At 38.9% G+C, this 16,824-nt stretch overlaps 2 protein-coding genes across 7 annotated transcripts in view; one reads left to right on the plus strand and one right to left on the minus strand.

The window, feature by feature from the left end:
• Window positions 1-16,243, minus strand: part of LOC115514021 (24-hydroxycholesterol 7-alpha-hydroxylase) — a 94,217-nt gene extending 77,974 nt beyond the window's left edge. Inside the window, exons 1-2 of one of the 2 annotated variants that reach the window (XM_030315644.1) lie at window positions 15,857-16,240; window positions 1,541-1,676 (exon numbers count right to left, since the gene is read on the minus strand). In XM_030315644.1, coding sequence (XP_030171504.1) covers window positions 1,541-1,676; window positions 15,857-16,033 — 313 coding nt within the window. In that variant the 5' untranslated portion in view covers window positions 16,034-16,240. Of the gene's footprint in view, window positions 1-1,540; window positions 1,677-15,856 lie in introns of both variants that reach the window. The other variant, XM_030315643.1, reaches the window with a different exon arrangement.
• Window positions 16,244-16,511: 268 nt separating this feature from the next.
• Window positions 16,512-16,824, plus strand: part of SLC25A27 (solute carrier family 25 member 27) — a 28,051-nt gene continuing 27,738 nt past the window's right edge. For 3 of the 5 annotated variants that reach the window (XM_030315646.1, XM_030315651.1, XM_030315652.1), the window contains exon 1: window positions 16,517-16,782. In XM_030315646.1, coding sequence (XP_030171506.1) covers window positions 16,677-16,782 — 106 coding nt within the window. In that variant the 5' untranslated portion in view covers window positions 16,517-16,676. Of the gene's footprint in view, window positions 16,783-16,824 lie in introns of all 5 variants that reach the window. The other 2 variants (XM_030315645.1, XM_030315648.1) reach the window with 2 other exon arrangements.

Here is a 16,824-nt window from a genome sequence, read left to right on the forward strand (position 1 = left end):
AAGAGTATGAATTTTTAAACTCACTAGTCTTACATATTTTTCTTTAATCCTCTTTTATTGTCAGCAAAGTAACTTTTGCAAAAAAATAATGTTTGGTTTTATATTCGATCAGCCTATTATGGGTAGGTTACATTTTATACAAGTTCATTAAAAATAATGTTTAGATCTCCTGAGCATACATCTCTGTAGCAGGGGAATGTATGAGAGGCAAAGGAAGCTGGCTCAAGAGTACTTATATTAACATATTTTGTCTATTAAATAGAAATATTTAAACATGAAAGTCCCCAGTGGAGGCAGAGGTGAAAAAACTTGGCCACTTCTATGCAGCCCTAACACATGAGAGGTTGGCATATTTTTCTGGAGGGATATATGAAGATACAGATCAAGAGCCTTCAGAATATTTCTATTCTTTGATCTGGAATTCCAGTTTATTTATTTAACTTTTTTAAGTTTATTTATTCTGAGAGAGAGAGAGAGAGAGAGAGAGAGATGAGACAGCATGAGTGGGGGAGGGGCTCGGAGGGAGAGGGAGAGAGAGAGAATCCCAAGCAGGATCTGCACCGTGTGGAGCTCTACGTGGCCTGAACCTCGAACCGTGAGATCATGACCTGAGCCGAAGTCGGACGCTTAACCAAATGAGCCACCCAGGTGCCTCTGGACTTCCACAGTTTAAATATTAAGAAGCACTAAATCGTCAAAGAATTTGGCCAACATGTTGTGATTTTCATGCAAGCAAAAAGAAATGATCATCATGCTATCGGTCACTCACAGCTTTTAAAACCGTTCTGTTTTAATGGTAAGAAATGCATGAGAGGCTACATGAAGAGAAAAACTAAGAAAGAAGCAAAAAAAAAAAAAAAAAAAAAAACCAGAAAAGAAAAGAAAAAGAAACCAAGGAAAAGAAGAATCAGGCACAAAAATGCAATCGCTCTGCATTCTTGGGAGGACAAATGGCTTCAGCACCACACGTTTGCAGCCTGGGAAGAAATAAAGTGGACAGTCACACCAGAAGCATGCTGATAAGTACAATCCAGCAGTCTCTGAGGATGGAGAACAAAAGGCCGCCGATTACATGACGCCAAGCCCCACTTACCTTAATAGACCTATGGAATGTGTCAGGAAATGCCATAGTAAAGGGCTTACTAAGCAGTGGAATTCTACTTTCAGTGAGCAGAGTAGCAACATGTGATCAAGCCAAGAGCTATAGCCTGAAGAACACTGTATACACGGCAGCAGATGTTCATGTCCCAGTGAACATCGTGGGAGCTGTAACAGGATACAGATTCCGAATATTTTCCAAATAAACAGCAGCGAGGTAACCTCGTCTCTTACACACGTCTAGTTAAGACTGAAATGAGGCTGCCAAGAATTCGTTTGTCAACTACCAAAATCATCAGATGTTCTTTCTATCTTATGTTCCCACTTTAGAGCATAAAATAAGGGTTGTCATCATTCTCGGTAGAGGAGTGAGGGGTTGTTACCCAAAGCTGCTCTTGGACCAATGCTGTATTCAAACAAACTATCTGAAAATATTCTTTACCTGTACGATAGACGGGCTTTTGCACTGCTAGTTCAAAATTTACTTCTTTGGATTTTAGAAACACATTAATTCCCTCTTCTTCAGTAACAAAGGTCATTCGGGTGCCCATAACAAAGACTGTAAATACTGGTCCATACTGGAAGAAAACACATAAATACAGATATTAGGAAGCATTTCTAATAAATAAGTTATGGGCCATGGGTTACACAAGAACCCCAGTGCTGAAGTTATAGACAAGACACAAATTATTATGCTTATATATAGTAACATTATACATTGTGGCAGATTCAGCCAAATATAAATTATATAAATCATGATTTATTCTGTCCTGATACTTAACCTTCCTTTTGATCATGTTATTTGTTTGAAGCTTCCTTTCTTGTAGTAAGAAATAATAACTAGAAATAATTATTAGAAATTATGTCAACAGTGATGTTTGAACCTTGTTTTCCAGACAGCAGTAGGCTCATGAGCAATCTACTGCTCAATTTTGTTCAAGAAAAATATACAAAACAGCTGACTGATTTTACCTTAAATCTGGGGTCACGCAACAATGTCCTGCGATCCTGAAAAGTCCTCTAATGTGTTCACTGTCTCACTTTCCAAAATTACTATTTCCCTTGGATACCTGCCCTACCCACACCACACAGAGAGAGTTCTGGCTTCGTAGCTCACGAGGAAAACGGAGGCAATCAAGTAAGGGCGCTCTCAAGTTGTCACCACCAGATCTCGCAAAGATACACGTTTGTATCCATTCTCCATGCTTCCCTTTGGGTTAGGACAGAGGGGACGTCCTGCTCCTGTGGAATGTCTGCACTCGCTCACTCGCGTCATGGATTCCACACTCTTACCTTCTCTTAACTCCATGTTTATGCACGCTGTCATCCCACATCATCACTCCTGCCCTCCATCAGATCACCAGCAGCCTACAAACACTAGCCCAGAGTTTGATTTCGGGAAGTCCGTGACTTTATCGGGAGAAAAATATATCATTATTTTCATTGACTTCAAATTGTAATTTAGTATTTTTTTCGATGATGAACGCAGGCAAACAAACCCCAATCTTATCTGTGACTCTATCATCGAAAGAAACCACTGTTCCAACTATATTCTCTTATATTCTGTGTCTCTTTGGCATCCGTTCATCACAGGGCCAATTATATTAACAATATTTCTTATTCTTGATGCTCTGGCATTGGAGTTTCACTACTGGGTAGAGATTGTCCTCCTGGGGCTAGCCAATTCTTCCAGGGAGCAAAGGGCTCAGCCATCCGGGAGCATACCTTTCACATGCAAAATAACCAACCTTGAGTTTATATCACCATCTACTTCCTTATCTAACCCTCACACACCAAGTCAGTATTTCCCCTGCCCGAAATCATCCAAAGGCCAGGTACCAGGCAAGTAGACCCCACCAGTATGGCCCAACGCCCGCAAGAATTATTCAAACTAGCCAGTCCTCAATTGTTTTCCCTGCCCTGCTTGCCTTTCTTGAGGAAGCCCCAACAAAGGCTCAGGCACAGGCTTTTCTCTTGCTGTTAATGTCTGCCTCCTGACTCTTTCTTCCCTGTGGCCCTGCATGGTACCCAGTGGCCACACTCTCAGACCTGTGAGTATAATACACTTCTTCCTTCCAATCCCTCCTTCTCATTTCCTCCTATGGCGGCTCTGACTTTACAATACCACATGCAACATATACATTCTTAGAACAATTACCCATACTTTCATATCCCATCATTGTTACTGTAAGTATTTCGAAATATTATGCTTGTCACTACTTCGATATTACAACCATTTCTAGGACCACCCTGAAATGGCACGAGATCATTCCTCTGACACACTGTTGGGCCCGATCAGGCAACTGTGGGCTTGTAACCGTTAAGCCGCCTAACAGTGAAGTCTCATTTTCTTACACTGGTGATCTGGACATCTGCATGACTTTCCAGTATTCCTTATCTATAGTTATTTGTTAGTCAATATTTAGAAGCAGATGAAGGATTTCCATTGTTGGTTAAAGTTTTGTTCAAATGAGAATTCCAATTAGGAAAGTGGCCTCTGTAACACATAATAGGTACCCAGGCCACAGTGCAGAGCAGATGAGTTCAAACACATTGAATAACTGAGGTAACTGCTGATGCATGGTATTTAAGGTAACTTATCGCAAAACTGTATCGTGCAAATGATCATGTGAGATGTTATAAATTCGCTAACAGGGTTTTTTGGGTCTTATTTGATTTGCTTTTGTTCTTCTGTGCATGACGTCTGAGTGTTATGAAGCAAAGGCAAGCATATACAGTATGTCATAGACATGGCCCTTGTGTGTTGTTTCATTAAAATTTTTATTTTGAGATAATTACGGACTAGTGCACAGTTGTAAGAAATAATACAGAGCAACCCCACGGAGCCATTACTCTGTTGTGCCTAGTGTTAACATCTTGCAAAACTACAGTATGGTATCACATTGGTATTGTGGCCGCTGGTATTGATGAAGTCAAGGTACAGAGCGTTTCCATCATCACAAAGATGCCTCATGCTGCCCTTTTATAGTCGCTTCCATTTCCCTCTCACCCCCACCTCTTCCTTAACCCTTGGCAATTGCTAACCTGGTCTTCATTTCTATAATACTGAATTTCCAGAATGTTATACAAAGAGAATCACATAGTATAGAAATTTCTCAGATTGGCTTTTTTTTTTTTTTTTTTTTTTACTTGGCAGAATTCATTTGAGATCCACCCAGGCTGCAGTAGGTACCAATAATTCTTTCCTTCCTTGGGGCACCTGGGTGGCTCAGTTAGTTAAGTGTCCAACTTCCACTCAGGTCATGATCTCACGGTTCATGAGTTTGAGCTCTGCATCACATCAGGCTCTCTGCTGTCAGCACAGAGCCCACTTTGGAACCTCTGTCCTCCACTTTCTCCGCCCCTCCCTCCCTCTCTCTCTCTCTCAAAAATAAATACAAATATTTAAATAAAATAATTCATTCCTTCACATTTCTGAGTAGTACTCCACGGTACGGATGTACTACAGTGTTTTTTAAACATGTTGATGGGCATTTGTGTTCTTTTCAGTTTGGGACTCTTACAATTACAGTTGCCATAAACATTAATGCACAGATTTTTGCGCGAAGGTAAGTTTTCATTTCTCTAAGATAAGGGCCCGGAAGTGAAATGGCTGGGTCGTATGGCAGCTACATGCTTCATTGTTGAAAGAACTGACAGAGTGCTTTCCAGAGTTGTTGCATCATTTGACATTTCCACCAGCAAGATATGAGTGATCTGTATGAGTTTCAATATGTGAGTTTCTCTGTATCCTTACTAGGATCTGAGGTTGTCACTATTTTTTATTTAGCCATTCTTATAGGTGTGTAGTGATAGCTCATTGTGGCTTTCATGTTTATTTGTTTATTTATGTATTTTTGAGAGAGAGATACTGCACACATGAATGGGGGAGGGGCAGAGAGAGAGGAAGACAAATCTGAAGCAGGCCCCAGGCTCTGAGCTATCAGCGTAGAGCCTGATGTGGGGCTCAAACTCCCGAACCATGGGATTATGACCCAAGCCCAAGTCAGACACTCAACCAACTGAGCCACCCAGGCGGTCCTCATTGTGGTTTTAATCTGCATATCCTTATTGTCTAATGATGTTGAACGTTTTTTCATGTGTTTATTTACCATCTGCATATCCCCTTCAATAGCCTGTTCCTATGTCATTTACCATTTCTTTAGTTGACTTGTTGGGGTTTTCTTCAATGCTCAGTGTCGAGAGTTCTTTATATATTCTACATAGCAGTCCCTTGTTTGATATGTGGCTTACAAATATTTTCTCTCAGTCTACAGCCTGTCTTTTCAGTCTCCTAACAGGGTCTTTCACAAACAAAAGCTTTTAATTTGGATGAGGTCCAATTTATCAGTTTTTGTTTTTATACATTGTGCTCTCGGTGTCAAGTCTAAGAACTAGTTTTTTGGCCCCAGACATTCTCATTCCTTTCTAAAAGTCATATAGTGTTATGTTTCACATAGAAGTCTATGATCTAGTTTGAGTTAATTTTTATATAGATGGAAGACTTAGGTCAAGGTTCATTTTGTTTTGTTTTTGTTTTTGGCTTAATGGTGTCTAATTGCTTCACTGCTATTTGCTGAAAAGGCTATCTTTATTTCATTAAATTGCATTTGCAATTAAATTGAACATTTAGCACATCTGAGTTCTCTATTTTGTTTCATCAATCTCTGTATCTATCATTCCACCCACATAATCTTGATTAATGTAGCTATGTGATGAGTCTTGAAATTGAGAAGAATGACTCTTCCCATTCTATTCTTCTTTTTAAGATTATTTTAGCTATTCTAGTTCTTTTGTTTTTCCATATAAATTCTGAAATGATCTTGTCTATATCCACACCTTACAGGAAATTTGGTAGGATTTGCATGAAACCTGTATATCAATCTAGGAAGAATTGGCATCTTTACTATGTCGACTTCTGCAATACGTGAACACAGTATGTCTCTTCATTAACATCTTTGATTTCTCTCATCAATGTTTTGTAGTCTCCAGAATAAAGTCCTATACACATTTCATAATTTTTACACCTATTTCTCTTTTTGAGCAACTGCACTGAATTTTTAACTACCATGTGTACATGTTCATTGTTACTATGTAGCGATACAACTAATTTTTGTGTGTTGACTTTGTATCCTGTGACCTTGCTGGATTTACCGGTTAATTCCAGATTTTTTAAGTAAACAGCCACAGCATGTGCAAACAGAGACAGTTTTATTTGTTCCTTTCCCTCTGACTCTTATTTATTTTTCTTGCTTTATTGCACTCATGGAACTTCCAGTACCATGTGGAATAACAGTGGTGGCAGCAGACATCCTTGCTTTTTTTCCAATCAGAGATGAAGCATTTATTCTTTCACCATTAAGATTGCTGTTAGCTGTAAATTTTTTGTAGATATTCTTTATCGAGTTGAAGAAGGCTCCTCCTATTACCTTTCTGAGAGTTTTTAAAAATCATGAATGGGTGTGGGATTTTGTCAAATGCTTTTTCTGTACAAATTAATGTTAATGTGGTTTTTTTTCTCCTCTTACCTATTAATATGGGAGCTTGGACTAACTGATTTTCAAATATTGTACCTGTCTTAAACCCCTGGAATAGACCTCACTTGGTCATAGGTCATATAATTCACTTATACATTGCTGGATTTTATTTGCCGGTATTTTAAGGATTTTGCATCTTTATTCATAAGGAATACTGATCTGTAGCTTTCTTCTTTTGTGCTGTCTTTATCTGGTTTGGTATCAGGGTAATCCTAGCTTCATAAAATACACTGGGACATGATCCCTTCTTTTCTACTTTTTGGAGGAGATTGTATAAAATTGATGTCAACTCTTCCTTAAACATTTGGCATAATTTCCAGTAGAACAATCTGGGTCTTAAGATTTCCTTTTTTGGGAGTTTTGAAATTATGAACTCAATTTCCTAAATAGTATAGGGCTATTTAAATTATCTAATTTATACTGAATAGTTGTGGTAGTTTGCATTTTGGGGGGGGGAACTTGGTTCATTTCATCTAAGTTGCCAAAATTTCTATGTGTAGGGTTGCTTATGGTGTTCCCTTATCATCCATTTGATGTCTGCAGTGATATGCCCCATTCTATTCCTGACATTAATAATTCGTGTCTTCTTTTTCTTGCAGAAGGTCTTTCTTTTTTTTTTTTTTTTTTTTTTTTTTTTTTTTTTTTTTTTTGCAGAAGGTCTTTCAAAGTAATTGATCTTGTCAGGGATTGGCTCTTTCTTTCACTGATTTTCTCTATTTTTTTCCTGATTTCAATTTCATTGATTTCTGTTCTTTAATACTTCCTTCCTTTTGCTTGCTTGGGGTTTATTTTGCTCTTTCATGGGGAAGGGGTTGAAAGACAAGCTTTATTCATTTCACACTTACGTGCTTTTATAATGAAAATATTTAGTGATAATAATTTCCCTCTCAGCACTTCTTTAGCTGTGCCCCCAACTTCTGATAGGTTACATTTTTATTTTCTTTCGATTCAGCATGATTTTTTATTTCGCTCAAGAATTTCCCTTCAACTCATAGGTTATTTACAAATATGCTGTTTGTTTCCAAGTGTTCAGAGTTTCCTGTCATCTTTTTGTTATTGATTTCTAGTTTCATTCCACTGTAGCCAGAGAATACATTGTACAATTTGAATCATTTTAAATTTTGTGGGGTTTTGTGGACCTGAATATAGTCTATCTTGTCCTATGTCTCATGGGCACTTGAAAAGAATACATAACCTGCTTTGTTAGGTAGAATGCTCTACACATATTCATTAGATCTGTTGGGTTGGTGGTCTTTTATAGTCTAGCTGATTTTCTGCCTAGCTGTTCTACCCATTGTTAAGAGAGCATTGTCGAAATGTCTAATTATAACTGGATTTGTTTGTTTCTTCTTTCAGGTCTGGTTTTTGGTTCACATAATTTACAGCTCTGTTGTTTGGTGCGTACAAATTTAGAATTGCTAATTCCTTCTGACCATTTTATAATGGTCATAAATGATCTCATAATGTCTCCCTCTGTCTCTGGCAATTTTACTTGCTCTGAAGGTACTTTTTCTGCTATTAATATAGCCACTCCTACTTTCTTTTGACTGATGCTTACATAATATATCTTTTTCCATAGTTTTTTGTTTTTCACCTGCCTATTTCATTATACTTGAAGTGAGTTTCTAGTATCTATCATAGAGGTGGATCACTTTTAAATCCATTTTGCAAATGTCTATCTTTCAATAATTGTATTTGTACCATTTATAACTTAAATTATTGATATATTACGGTTTAAGTCTCTGCTATTTTATTTTTATTTTTCTGTTTATTCTCCCTGGGTTTTGCTTTTCTGTTTTATCTCCTTTCCTGTGTGTTATTTTAACATTGTTTAGAATTCCATTTTAACTTATTTATACTATTTTTAAGTGGACCTTTTGTGTAGAGTTTTTTAGTGTACCTTTTGTGGACCTTTTGTGTAGAGATTTTTAGTGATTACTCTAGGTATTACATTAGATATATATAACTTATAGTCAGTTAGTATAGCCACTTTTTAAAGTTTTTTATTTTAATTTCAGTATAGCTAACATACAGTGTTATATTAGTTTCAGGTGTGCAATACAGTGATTCAACAATTCTATACATTACTCAGTGCTCATCATGATAACTGTACTCTTTAATCCCCATTACCAATCTCACCCATCCCTCCACTGCCTCCCCTCTGGTAACCATCAGTTTGTTCTCTCTAGTTAAGAGTCTATTTCTTGGTTTGTCGCTCTTTTTCTTTTGTTTGGTTGTTCCTTAAATTCCACTTAAATTTAAGTGAAATCACATGGTATTTGTCTTTGTCTGCCTGACTTATTTTGCTTAGCATTTTACTGTTTAGTTCCATCCATGTTGTTGCAAATGACAAGACTTCATTCTTTTTTATGGCTGAATAATATTCCACTGTATGTATATGTGTGCGTGTGTGCGTGTATCATATCATCTTTATCCATTCATCTGTTAATGGACACTTGGGCTCCCATATCTTGGCTATTGTAAATAAATACCGCAATAAATACTGGGGTGCATGTATCCGTTTGAATTAGTGTTTTTGTATGTGGAGGGTAAATACCCAGTAGTGCAATTACTGGATTATAGGGTAGCTCTATTTTTAACTTTTTGAGGAACCTTCATACTGTCTTCCACAGTGGCTGCATAGTGTAGCCATTTTATCAACTCAAGCAAATCTCTCTTTATGTCCCTTTACCCTCTCCCATTTGTAATGTAATTTTCTTAGGTAGTTCCCTTACATACAACTAGGACAATATCAAATAGTGTTATAATTGTTGCTTCAGGCACCGATAATGATTTAGAAATCTCAAGAAGAGAAGTCTGTTGCACGTACAGATCTTTTGTTTACTGTGTCCTTTCTTCCTTCTTGATGTCCAAGATTCGTTCTTTCATTGGTCCTTTTCTGTTTAAAGAACTACTTCTACTCATTTGTTTAGGCTAGTCTTCTAGCAGCAGATTCTCTTAATTTTCCTTTAACTGAGGATGCCTTGATTCCTCCTTAATTCCTAAAGAATATTTGTCCTGGAGATAGGACTCTAGGCAGACAGTTCTTTTCTTTGAGCCCTTGAAAAATGGTATGCTATTCCTCCTGGCCTACATGGTTTCTGATGAAGAATCTATCATTCCAGTTTCTTTTCCTACCATAATAAGGTTCCATTTGTCTTTTGCTGCTTTTAAAAATTATCTCTGTCTTTAGTTTTCAGAAGTTTGACTTTCATTTGCTTTGCTATGGATTTCCTTGGGTTTATCCTGTTTGGGATTAGCTTGGCTTTTCAAATCTGTAGGTTTATGTCTGTTACCACACTTGGGAAGTTTTCAGTTCTACTTTCTACAAATACTTTTTCAGCTCCACCCTCTTTCTCCTTTCTAGGACTCTGATGACATAAAATATTAGGTTTTTTACAGTCCCTGAAGTTCTGCTCATTTGCTTTCAATCTTTCTTCTCTTTGTTTTTCATATCGGGTAACGTTTATTGACCTATGTTGAAGTTCACTGATTTTTTTCACTCTTCTCCATTGTGCTATTGCACTCATCCACTAAGTTATTTTTTTCTTTTTTAGTTATTGTATTTTTCAGTTCTAAAATTTCCATGTTTCCTCTTTATATGTACTATTTCTTCGCAGAGACTCTCTGTTTTTTCCTAAGACTTTGTTTTTTTTACATTTGTTTCCAGCATGCTTATAATTGCTTGTTGAAGCATTTTTATTATAGCTGTCTTAAAATCCTTGTCAGATAATTCTAATATCTGTGTCATCTGTTGATTGTCTCTTCTTATTCAAGTTGAAATCCTCCTGGTTCTTGGTATGAGGAGTGATTTTCTACTAAAATCTGAACATTTTGGATACAATGTTATGACACTGGATTTTATTTAACTGTTACATTTTTCCAGGCTTCCTTTGGCATTATTCTGATATGGGAAAGGGATGCCACCTCATTGTTGCCAGGTAGGGGGATGGAAATTTAGGTTCATCACTCAGCATGGGGAGAGAAGAACTCCTTATTACTGCTGAGTGGGGGTGAAAGTTAAGTCTCCCTTCTAGGTTCTTCTTATATCACTCTGGCTGGGAGAAGAAGGGGTTTTTCACTACTGCTCTCACATGACACCACTGGCCTGGAGGTGTTTGAAGAGCAGCCTCTTTATTGCTGAATGGTGGTGAAAATCCTGGCTCACCCTCTAAGGTTCATGGGTCACCACCTCAGTGAGTAGGAGAGGGACTGCTTGTTATTCCTCAGTGGTGGTACAGTCCATGCTCTAGGTGTGGTCTCCATTAACACTGTTGTGGGGATGGCCTCATTATTGCTGGGCAGTATGGAAAGTCAAGATCCTCCTCTAGGTCTCTTTTGCCACTACCATTGCTAAGAGGGGACGAGTTTTACTTCATTTCACCCTGGCTAGGAGTCAGGGGTAGCCTTTCCACTTGGCACTTGCTGACTGTGGTGACACCATATTTTTTTTTCCCTGTGGTGTCTGCCTGGAGCAGTTACAGCCTAAAATTGTTCTATCTTGCTAGGCTGCTCCTTTTTTGGACCTTTACCTAGAGAGAGTCGGCTTTTCTTGGGGCTTACTTACTTGCCTGTGCCCACTGGCATCTCTAGGTTGCTGGCGTTTCTACAGCCCAATCCAGATATATGAAGCAGAAAAAAAAAATCAAGGAAATTCACTACCATATTGTTCGTCAGATCCTGTTCATAGGTCGCTAGCCTATCAGCCCTCCTCTCTCCACCTTGCAAAATCATCTCACGTTTGTTTTATATATAATGTTTAATTCATATTTAGCTGTACTTAGTGGGAGGAATAGGGGAAAGTACAACTACCCCATCTTTTCAGAAGCAAACATCCCTAATTCGTTTCGTTTTATTTTTTCACTCACAGAATATCTCTGAAAGTGATACAAGAGAAGGGAAACATTCTTGTTGGAAGAGAAAGTAAGCAGTTAGAGGACAGAGATGAGACGAAGACCTTTCATTGTATGTATGTTCATGCTTTTAGAATATGGACCTATTTGGAAAAAAAAAAAAAAAACCACACATTTCTTTAAAGAAGCACACAGCCTTTCAATTCTGGTGGTGATGTCACAGTGACGTGTTTCTGAATTGTTCTACCTCTTTCTTGGAAACCACACAGAGCCACAAGGAGAAAAACATATGTGCACAAGCAACATTACTGAGCTAGACAACAAGAAGAAAATCTACTAACTACAAAAAGCATGACCCACGGCACTTGAAACCAGTAGAACTCTTCGCTCTGCTCTTAGCAGCTATCACAGCACCGTGAGAAAGACAAGGAGCGTGTGCAAGGGGTTCGACAATGGAAAAGCCCAGAAACACCCACTCTGAGATAGGAGAAGGAAGTCTACAGAGTTGGAACCACTATGAAATGGGCTAGGATAAACAGCCCACGGATACTGAGGGAGGTAGCAAAAGATAACACAGAGAGTGGGCTCCCAAAAGCACTTTCTTGTAAAAGCGAAGAGTACACCTGAGAAGACAAGGGTCACCTCTTTTCCTAGCAGCCACTACTGAAGAAAGGCAGTGAGAGCTCAAGTGTGAAAGATTGCATCCTAAAAAGCAGAGGAGCCATGGGTACACAGAGGCACTATATTTTCACTGTAGCAAGGGAGGATAGGATAAAAGAGCTCTGTCAAGAAACCTGGAAAGCAACTGCCCCCCAGCCAAAACCTCCTGCTGACAGCTGGTCCAAGACAACTTAAGACCTTAAAATACAGTTAAATAGAGGCACTTAGGCATCCGGGCTCAGGTCATGATCTCACAGTTCTTGGGTTCGAGCCCCGCGTCAGGCTCTGTGCTGACAGCTCGGAGCCTGGAGCCTGCTTCGGATTCTGTCTCCCTCTCTCTCTCTCTGCTCCTCCCCTGCTCATGTTCTGCCTCTCTCTGTCTCTCAGAAATAAATGAATGGTAAAAAAAAATAAAAATATGGTTAAACAAAAAAGGAAAACGTCACCACTGTAAGAAAAATTCTTTAAAAAAGGGCAAAAAAGGACATCAGAACTTTCTTACAGATGAAGTAACTCACCAAAAACATTCTGCCATAGGGCACCTAAAACCTGTAATGCAAAATTATTTTTGGAATAAAAAAAAAATTAATCTAATAATTTTGCCAACTGCAAAAGAAATAAGCAAAGAAGGAACATAAGAAGCCATGGAAGAAACAGCCAGACAATAGAGGAAAATTAGGAGATAAAGGAACTGAGGAAAGAAAGAAACAATAAAGACATTTCTAAATAAAAGATAATAATTACAAGAAGCACAAAGGAGACTATAGGAAATAGTCTAAAGACAATACAATATAGAAATGCAAAAAATATTAAATAGAATTATGTGAAAAGAATTTTAGGGGAAATGATAGCTATAGAAGACAGGCAAAAGAGGTTGAACCTGTGCATCACGGGACGTCTTTTGCAACTCCAAATTCATTTATCCAACTACTTAACTCAGCATTTCCACTTGGATGTCAACATTCCAAACTCCTATGTATCTAAAGCTGCACTTCTGATAACGTCTTCCCTTTCAGTAAGTTCTTGCAATCATGGCGATCTCACTGGACTCCCATTCCCTAGCTACTCAAACCAAACTTCTTGGAGCCATCTTGGACCCTTCGCATTCTTCTACACACCACGTGCAATTAACCAGGAAATCCGGCTGCTTCCACCCTCAACGTATACCCAGCCGCTTCTCAAGTTTCCACTGCTATCTCCAAACCACTTGACCTCAAGTTTGAATTACTGCAAAGAACCTTCAAATTATCCTTCTTTTATTCTTACAGTCCTGTTTTTAACAGAGCAGCCGAAGTGAACCTCTAAGATTTAAATCAAATCCCATCATTCCTCTGCTCAAAACACTCTCAAAAGATTTCCTACTTCACTCTAAATTATAAATGCTTTTATACTTTGAATCTGATCATTCATTCTATGGATACATTTTCACACATACAAATGGGAAACAAACTACTGTATGTCAATTATTAAGTCACTGTTGAAGGAAACTATAATTTAGGGAATACTTTGCAGCTTTTAAAACAAATGCAAAGGCTTCTGTTTTGGTGTAGGATGAGGTAGAACCAGGTGAGATAAGGATTTCACTGGCAGTTAGGAAAAGATGAACAGGTAATAAATCACTATTTAATTCCCTGGTGGCATCTGTGAATTCTTGGTATGGACTGAAGGTCAGGACTGAAATAGGCACCTTTGAAAAATCTACTGCTAACGTCACACTCAAATGTGAGATACTGAACGTGTTTTCGCTAACATTAGGAAAAAGACAAGCTTGTCTAGTCTCACCACTTCTAGTCAACAACGTGTTATAAGTCCTACTGATGGTAATAATATAGGAGAAAGAAACAAAAAGCATAAAGATCAGAAAAAAAGGAAGTACATTTATCTTTTTATAAGACACATCGTTTATGTATAAAAATCCTAAGGAATCTCCAAATTAGCTAGTAGAACTAATAGGGTGAATTTAGCAAAGTCACAGGGAATAAAGTTAACATAAAGAGAACAGATTGTATTTTTTATGTTTCAACGGGATACAACTGGAAAACAAAAATTAAAGCAATTTTATCCACGAGTGCCTCCAAATATAAAATACTTACAATAACTAACAATCGCATCACAAAAAAATACAGAATATTTCTGAAAGAAATTATATAGCTAAAAAATGGAGAGATAGACAGTATTCATAGCTTTGAAGACTTAATATTATTATGAAGTCAATTCTCCCTAATTTCCTAATAGATTTAACAAACTTCCAATCATAATTCCAGCGGTCTTTATGATACATATTGACAAGCCAATTCTAAAACTTATAATAACATGCAAAGAATCTTGAATGACAAGTCAATTACAGAGAAATATGGAGGGCTATCACTGCCTGGTTTAAACACTTACTATAAAACTACAGTATTTAAGACAGTGTACTAGTAACAAAGGAGTGGGCATATAAATCAATGGACTAGGATATAAAGGTTAGAAATAGATCTACATGTATATGGTCAACTAATTTTTGAGAAGCTGCAAAGGCAACCAGTGAGGAAAGGAGAGTGGAACAATTCGAACAACGAGACCATCCAGATTGGGGAAAAAAATTAACTTCACCCCTGACTCTTACCCCCCCCACACACACAAAAGTAATAACTCAAAATGGATCATAGACCTAAATGTAAAATACAAAATCACACACCTTTTAGAAGAAAACAATAATCTTTTTGACCTTGCTTGACCTTCTGAGACAAGCCAGTGAAAACGTTCCTTAAAATTTATTAAAATCATATGCCCAAGAAAGGCTACCAGAGACAAAGAAACATTCTTTTAAGATATCATTTTTCCTATATCTGGCTCTCAATAATTATGGCATCTAGAGTGGGCTAGAATATGAGGAGGTAGGCAATCCCGAACACTCAAAGGAAAAGGTGTATATTGTTACATTTTTTTTTTTGCAAGGGTAACACAATAATATAAACAATTTAAATATTTATGTCACTGGACTAGGCACTTCCACTTTTAGGAATTTATTCTGAGGAAACAACTGGATAAGTGCCAACAGCACAACCACACGACACACATACAGCAATGCACCCTGAAGCACTGGTAGCAATAAAGGGAAAAAGTTGGCAGTAACTTATATCCTGTTTTTGAAAGATACACTGTATTTAAAAGCTATTTTAAGGACAAAAACGTCTCGTACAACAACATTACTAATCTTAGTATGCAGTGAAAATGGATCTCATCATCATCAAATAAGAACACCAGCTGAAAATACAGCGCAGGCTAAATTTGAAAAGACCGTTTGTAAGCAATTTTTACAGCAGCCTGGTGTTAATCTCAGTTCGGACACGCATTTACTACACGTTTTCATAAATTTAATTTAACTGTATTTCACTTCTGTGTTTCTGAATTATTGCAAGTTGTTAGCTAATGTGTATACACTTAGAACTTTTAAACTACGGTGAAGTAACTAGCATTTATAAATTATGTATCTACTTCCAAAAGGGCAGCTACGAGCTGATAAAAATCTGTTCATAATCGATAAAAATCTATTTTGAAAAATCTTGCATAAGGAATAGCTGTCAATAGTTGAGTAATGATCGTCTTTATCTGTGGATCTAGGTATGTTCTCCGTATTCTAGTATTGCATTTGAGAACCTGGGAAAGAAAATAAAAAAGAAAACATTACCTCCTCCGCAAACCCCACCTGCTAAGGCCACATACCTTGATTCTTGCTTTCTCTATAAATTCTAGAGGGGCTTTCACAAACTCAAATCCAGCTCCAATCCAAGGAATCCAGCCCCTTATGCACGGGGGTCCACGCAAATTCTTCCGCTGAAAGAATAATAAAAGAGCAAGGAAACCCAGGATTATAATCACTGTTGGGGAAATTAGTTCCATGTTTTTGTCTAGCGCCTTCCACAATCAGAGAATGTAAAAATCCTGCCGCCGTGGCACTTGCTCATTCCCTCTTGGGAGGGTGCACCTACTGGACCTGCCAACTTGTCTGCTACAACTTCCGCAGTTTGTCTGCCTTCTAAACTGTAGCCTCTTTTCCCCGCCCCAATTTTTAGATGACTTTTGCAGCATCGCTCCCTCCTCCCACCTCTACTTGTCTTTCCTGCCCTGGCCACTCCGGACCAAACGCTAGGGCTGGACCGAAAGGGCGCGGGTGAGGCGGGATCGAGGGCGGGGCGAACTTGCGCCGTTGCCATGGAGACCGGGGCCGGAGGCGCGGAGGGAGCTTCGCTCCCGGCCAATTGGAGAATGGCGCCCAAGAGGCGCGCAGCCCGGCGGACTACATTTCCCAGAAGCCTCGTGGGCTTCGCGTTGTTGTTCAGCTCTCAGTCCGGTGGACCGCTGCAGCCGGGGCTGCTAGGAAGGCTGCAGGTTCGCGGGGCCGCCTGACTGAGCCGAACGAGGGAAATGGTCCCCGGCCCGCCGCTCGCCGCTTGAGGACGGGCCGCCCTGGCAGAGGGGCAGGCCAGCCGCGGCGCGGGGCGCCGGCCAGAAGGGGTGCATTGTCGTCCTGTCTTGCTGCTGAATGTCGGTTCCAGAGGATGAGGAGAGGCTTTTGCCGCTCGCCCAGAGATGGCCCCGGGCGAGCAAGTTCCTTCTGTCGGGCTGCGCGGCTACCGTGGCCGAGCTAGGTACCCGGCCGCCCCCGCCTGGGCCTCCCCCGCGAGTAGTCG

The sequence above is a fragment of the Lynx canadensis genome, chromosome B2 (assembly GCF_007474595.2).
Source record: "Lynx canadensis isolate LIC74 chromosome B2, mLynCan4.pri.v2, whole genome shotgun sequence".
Taxonomy (NCBI): Eukaryota; Metazoa; Chordata; class Mammalia; order Carnivora; family Felidae; genus Lynx; species Lynx canadensis.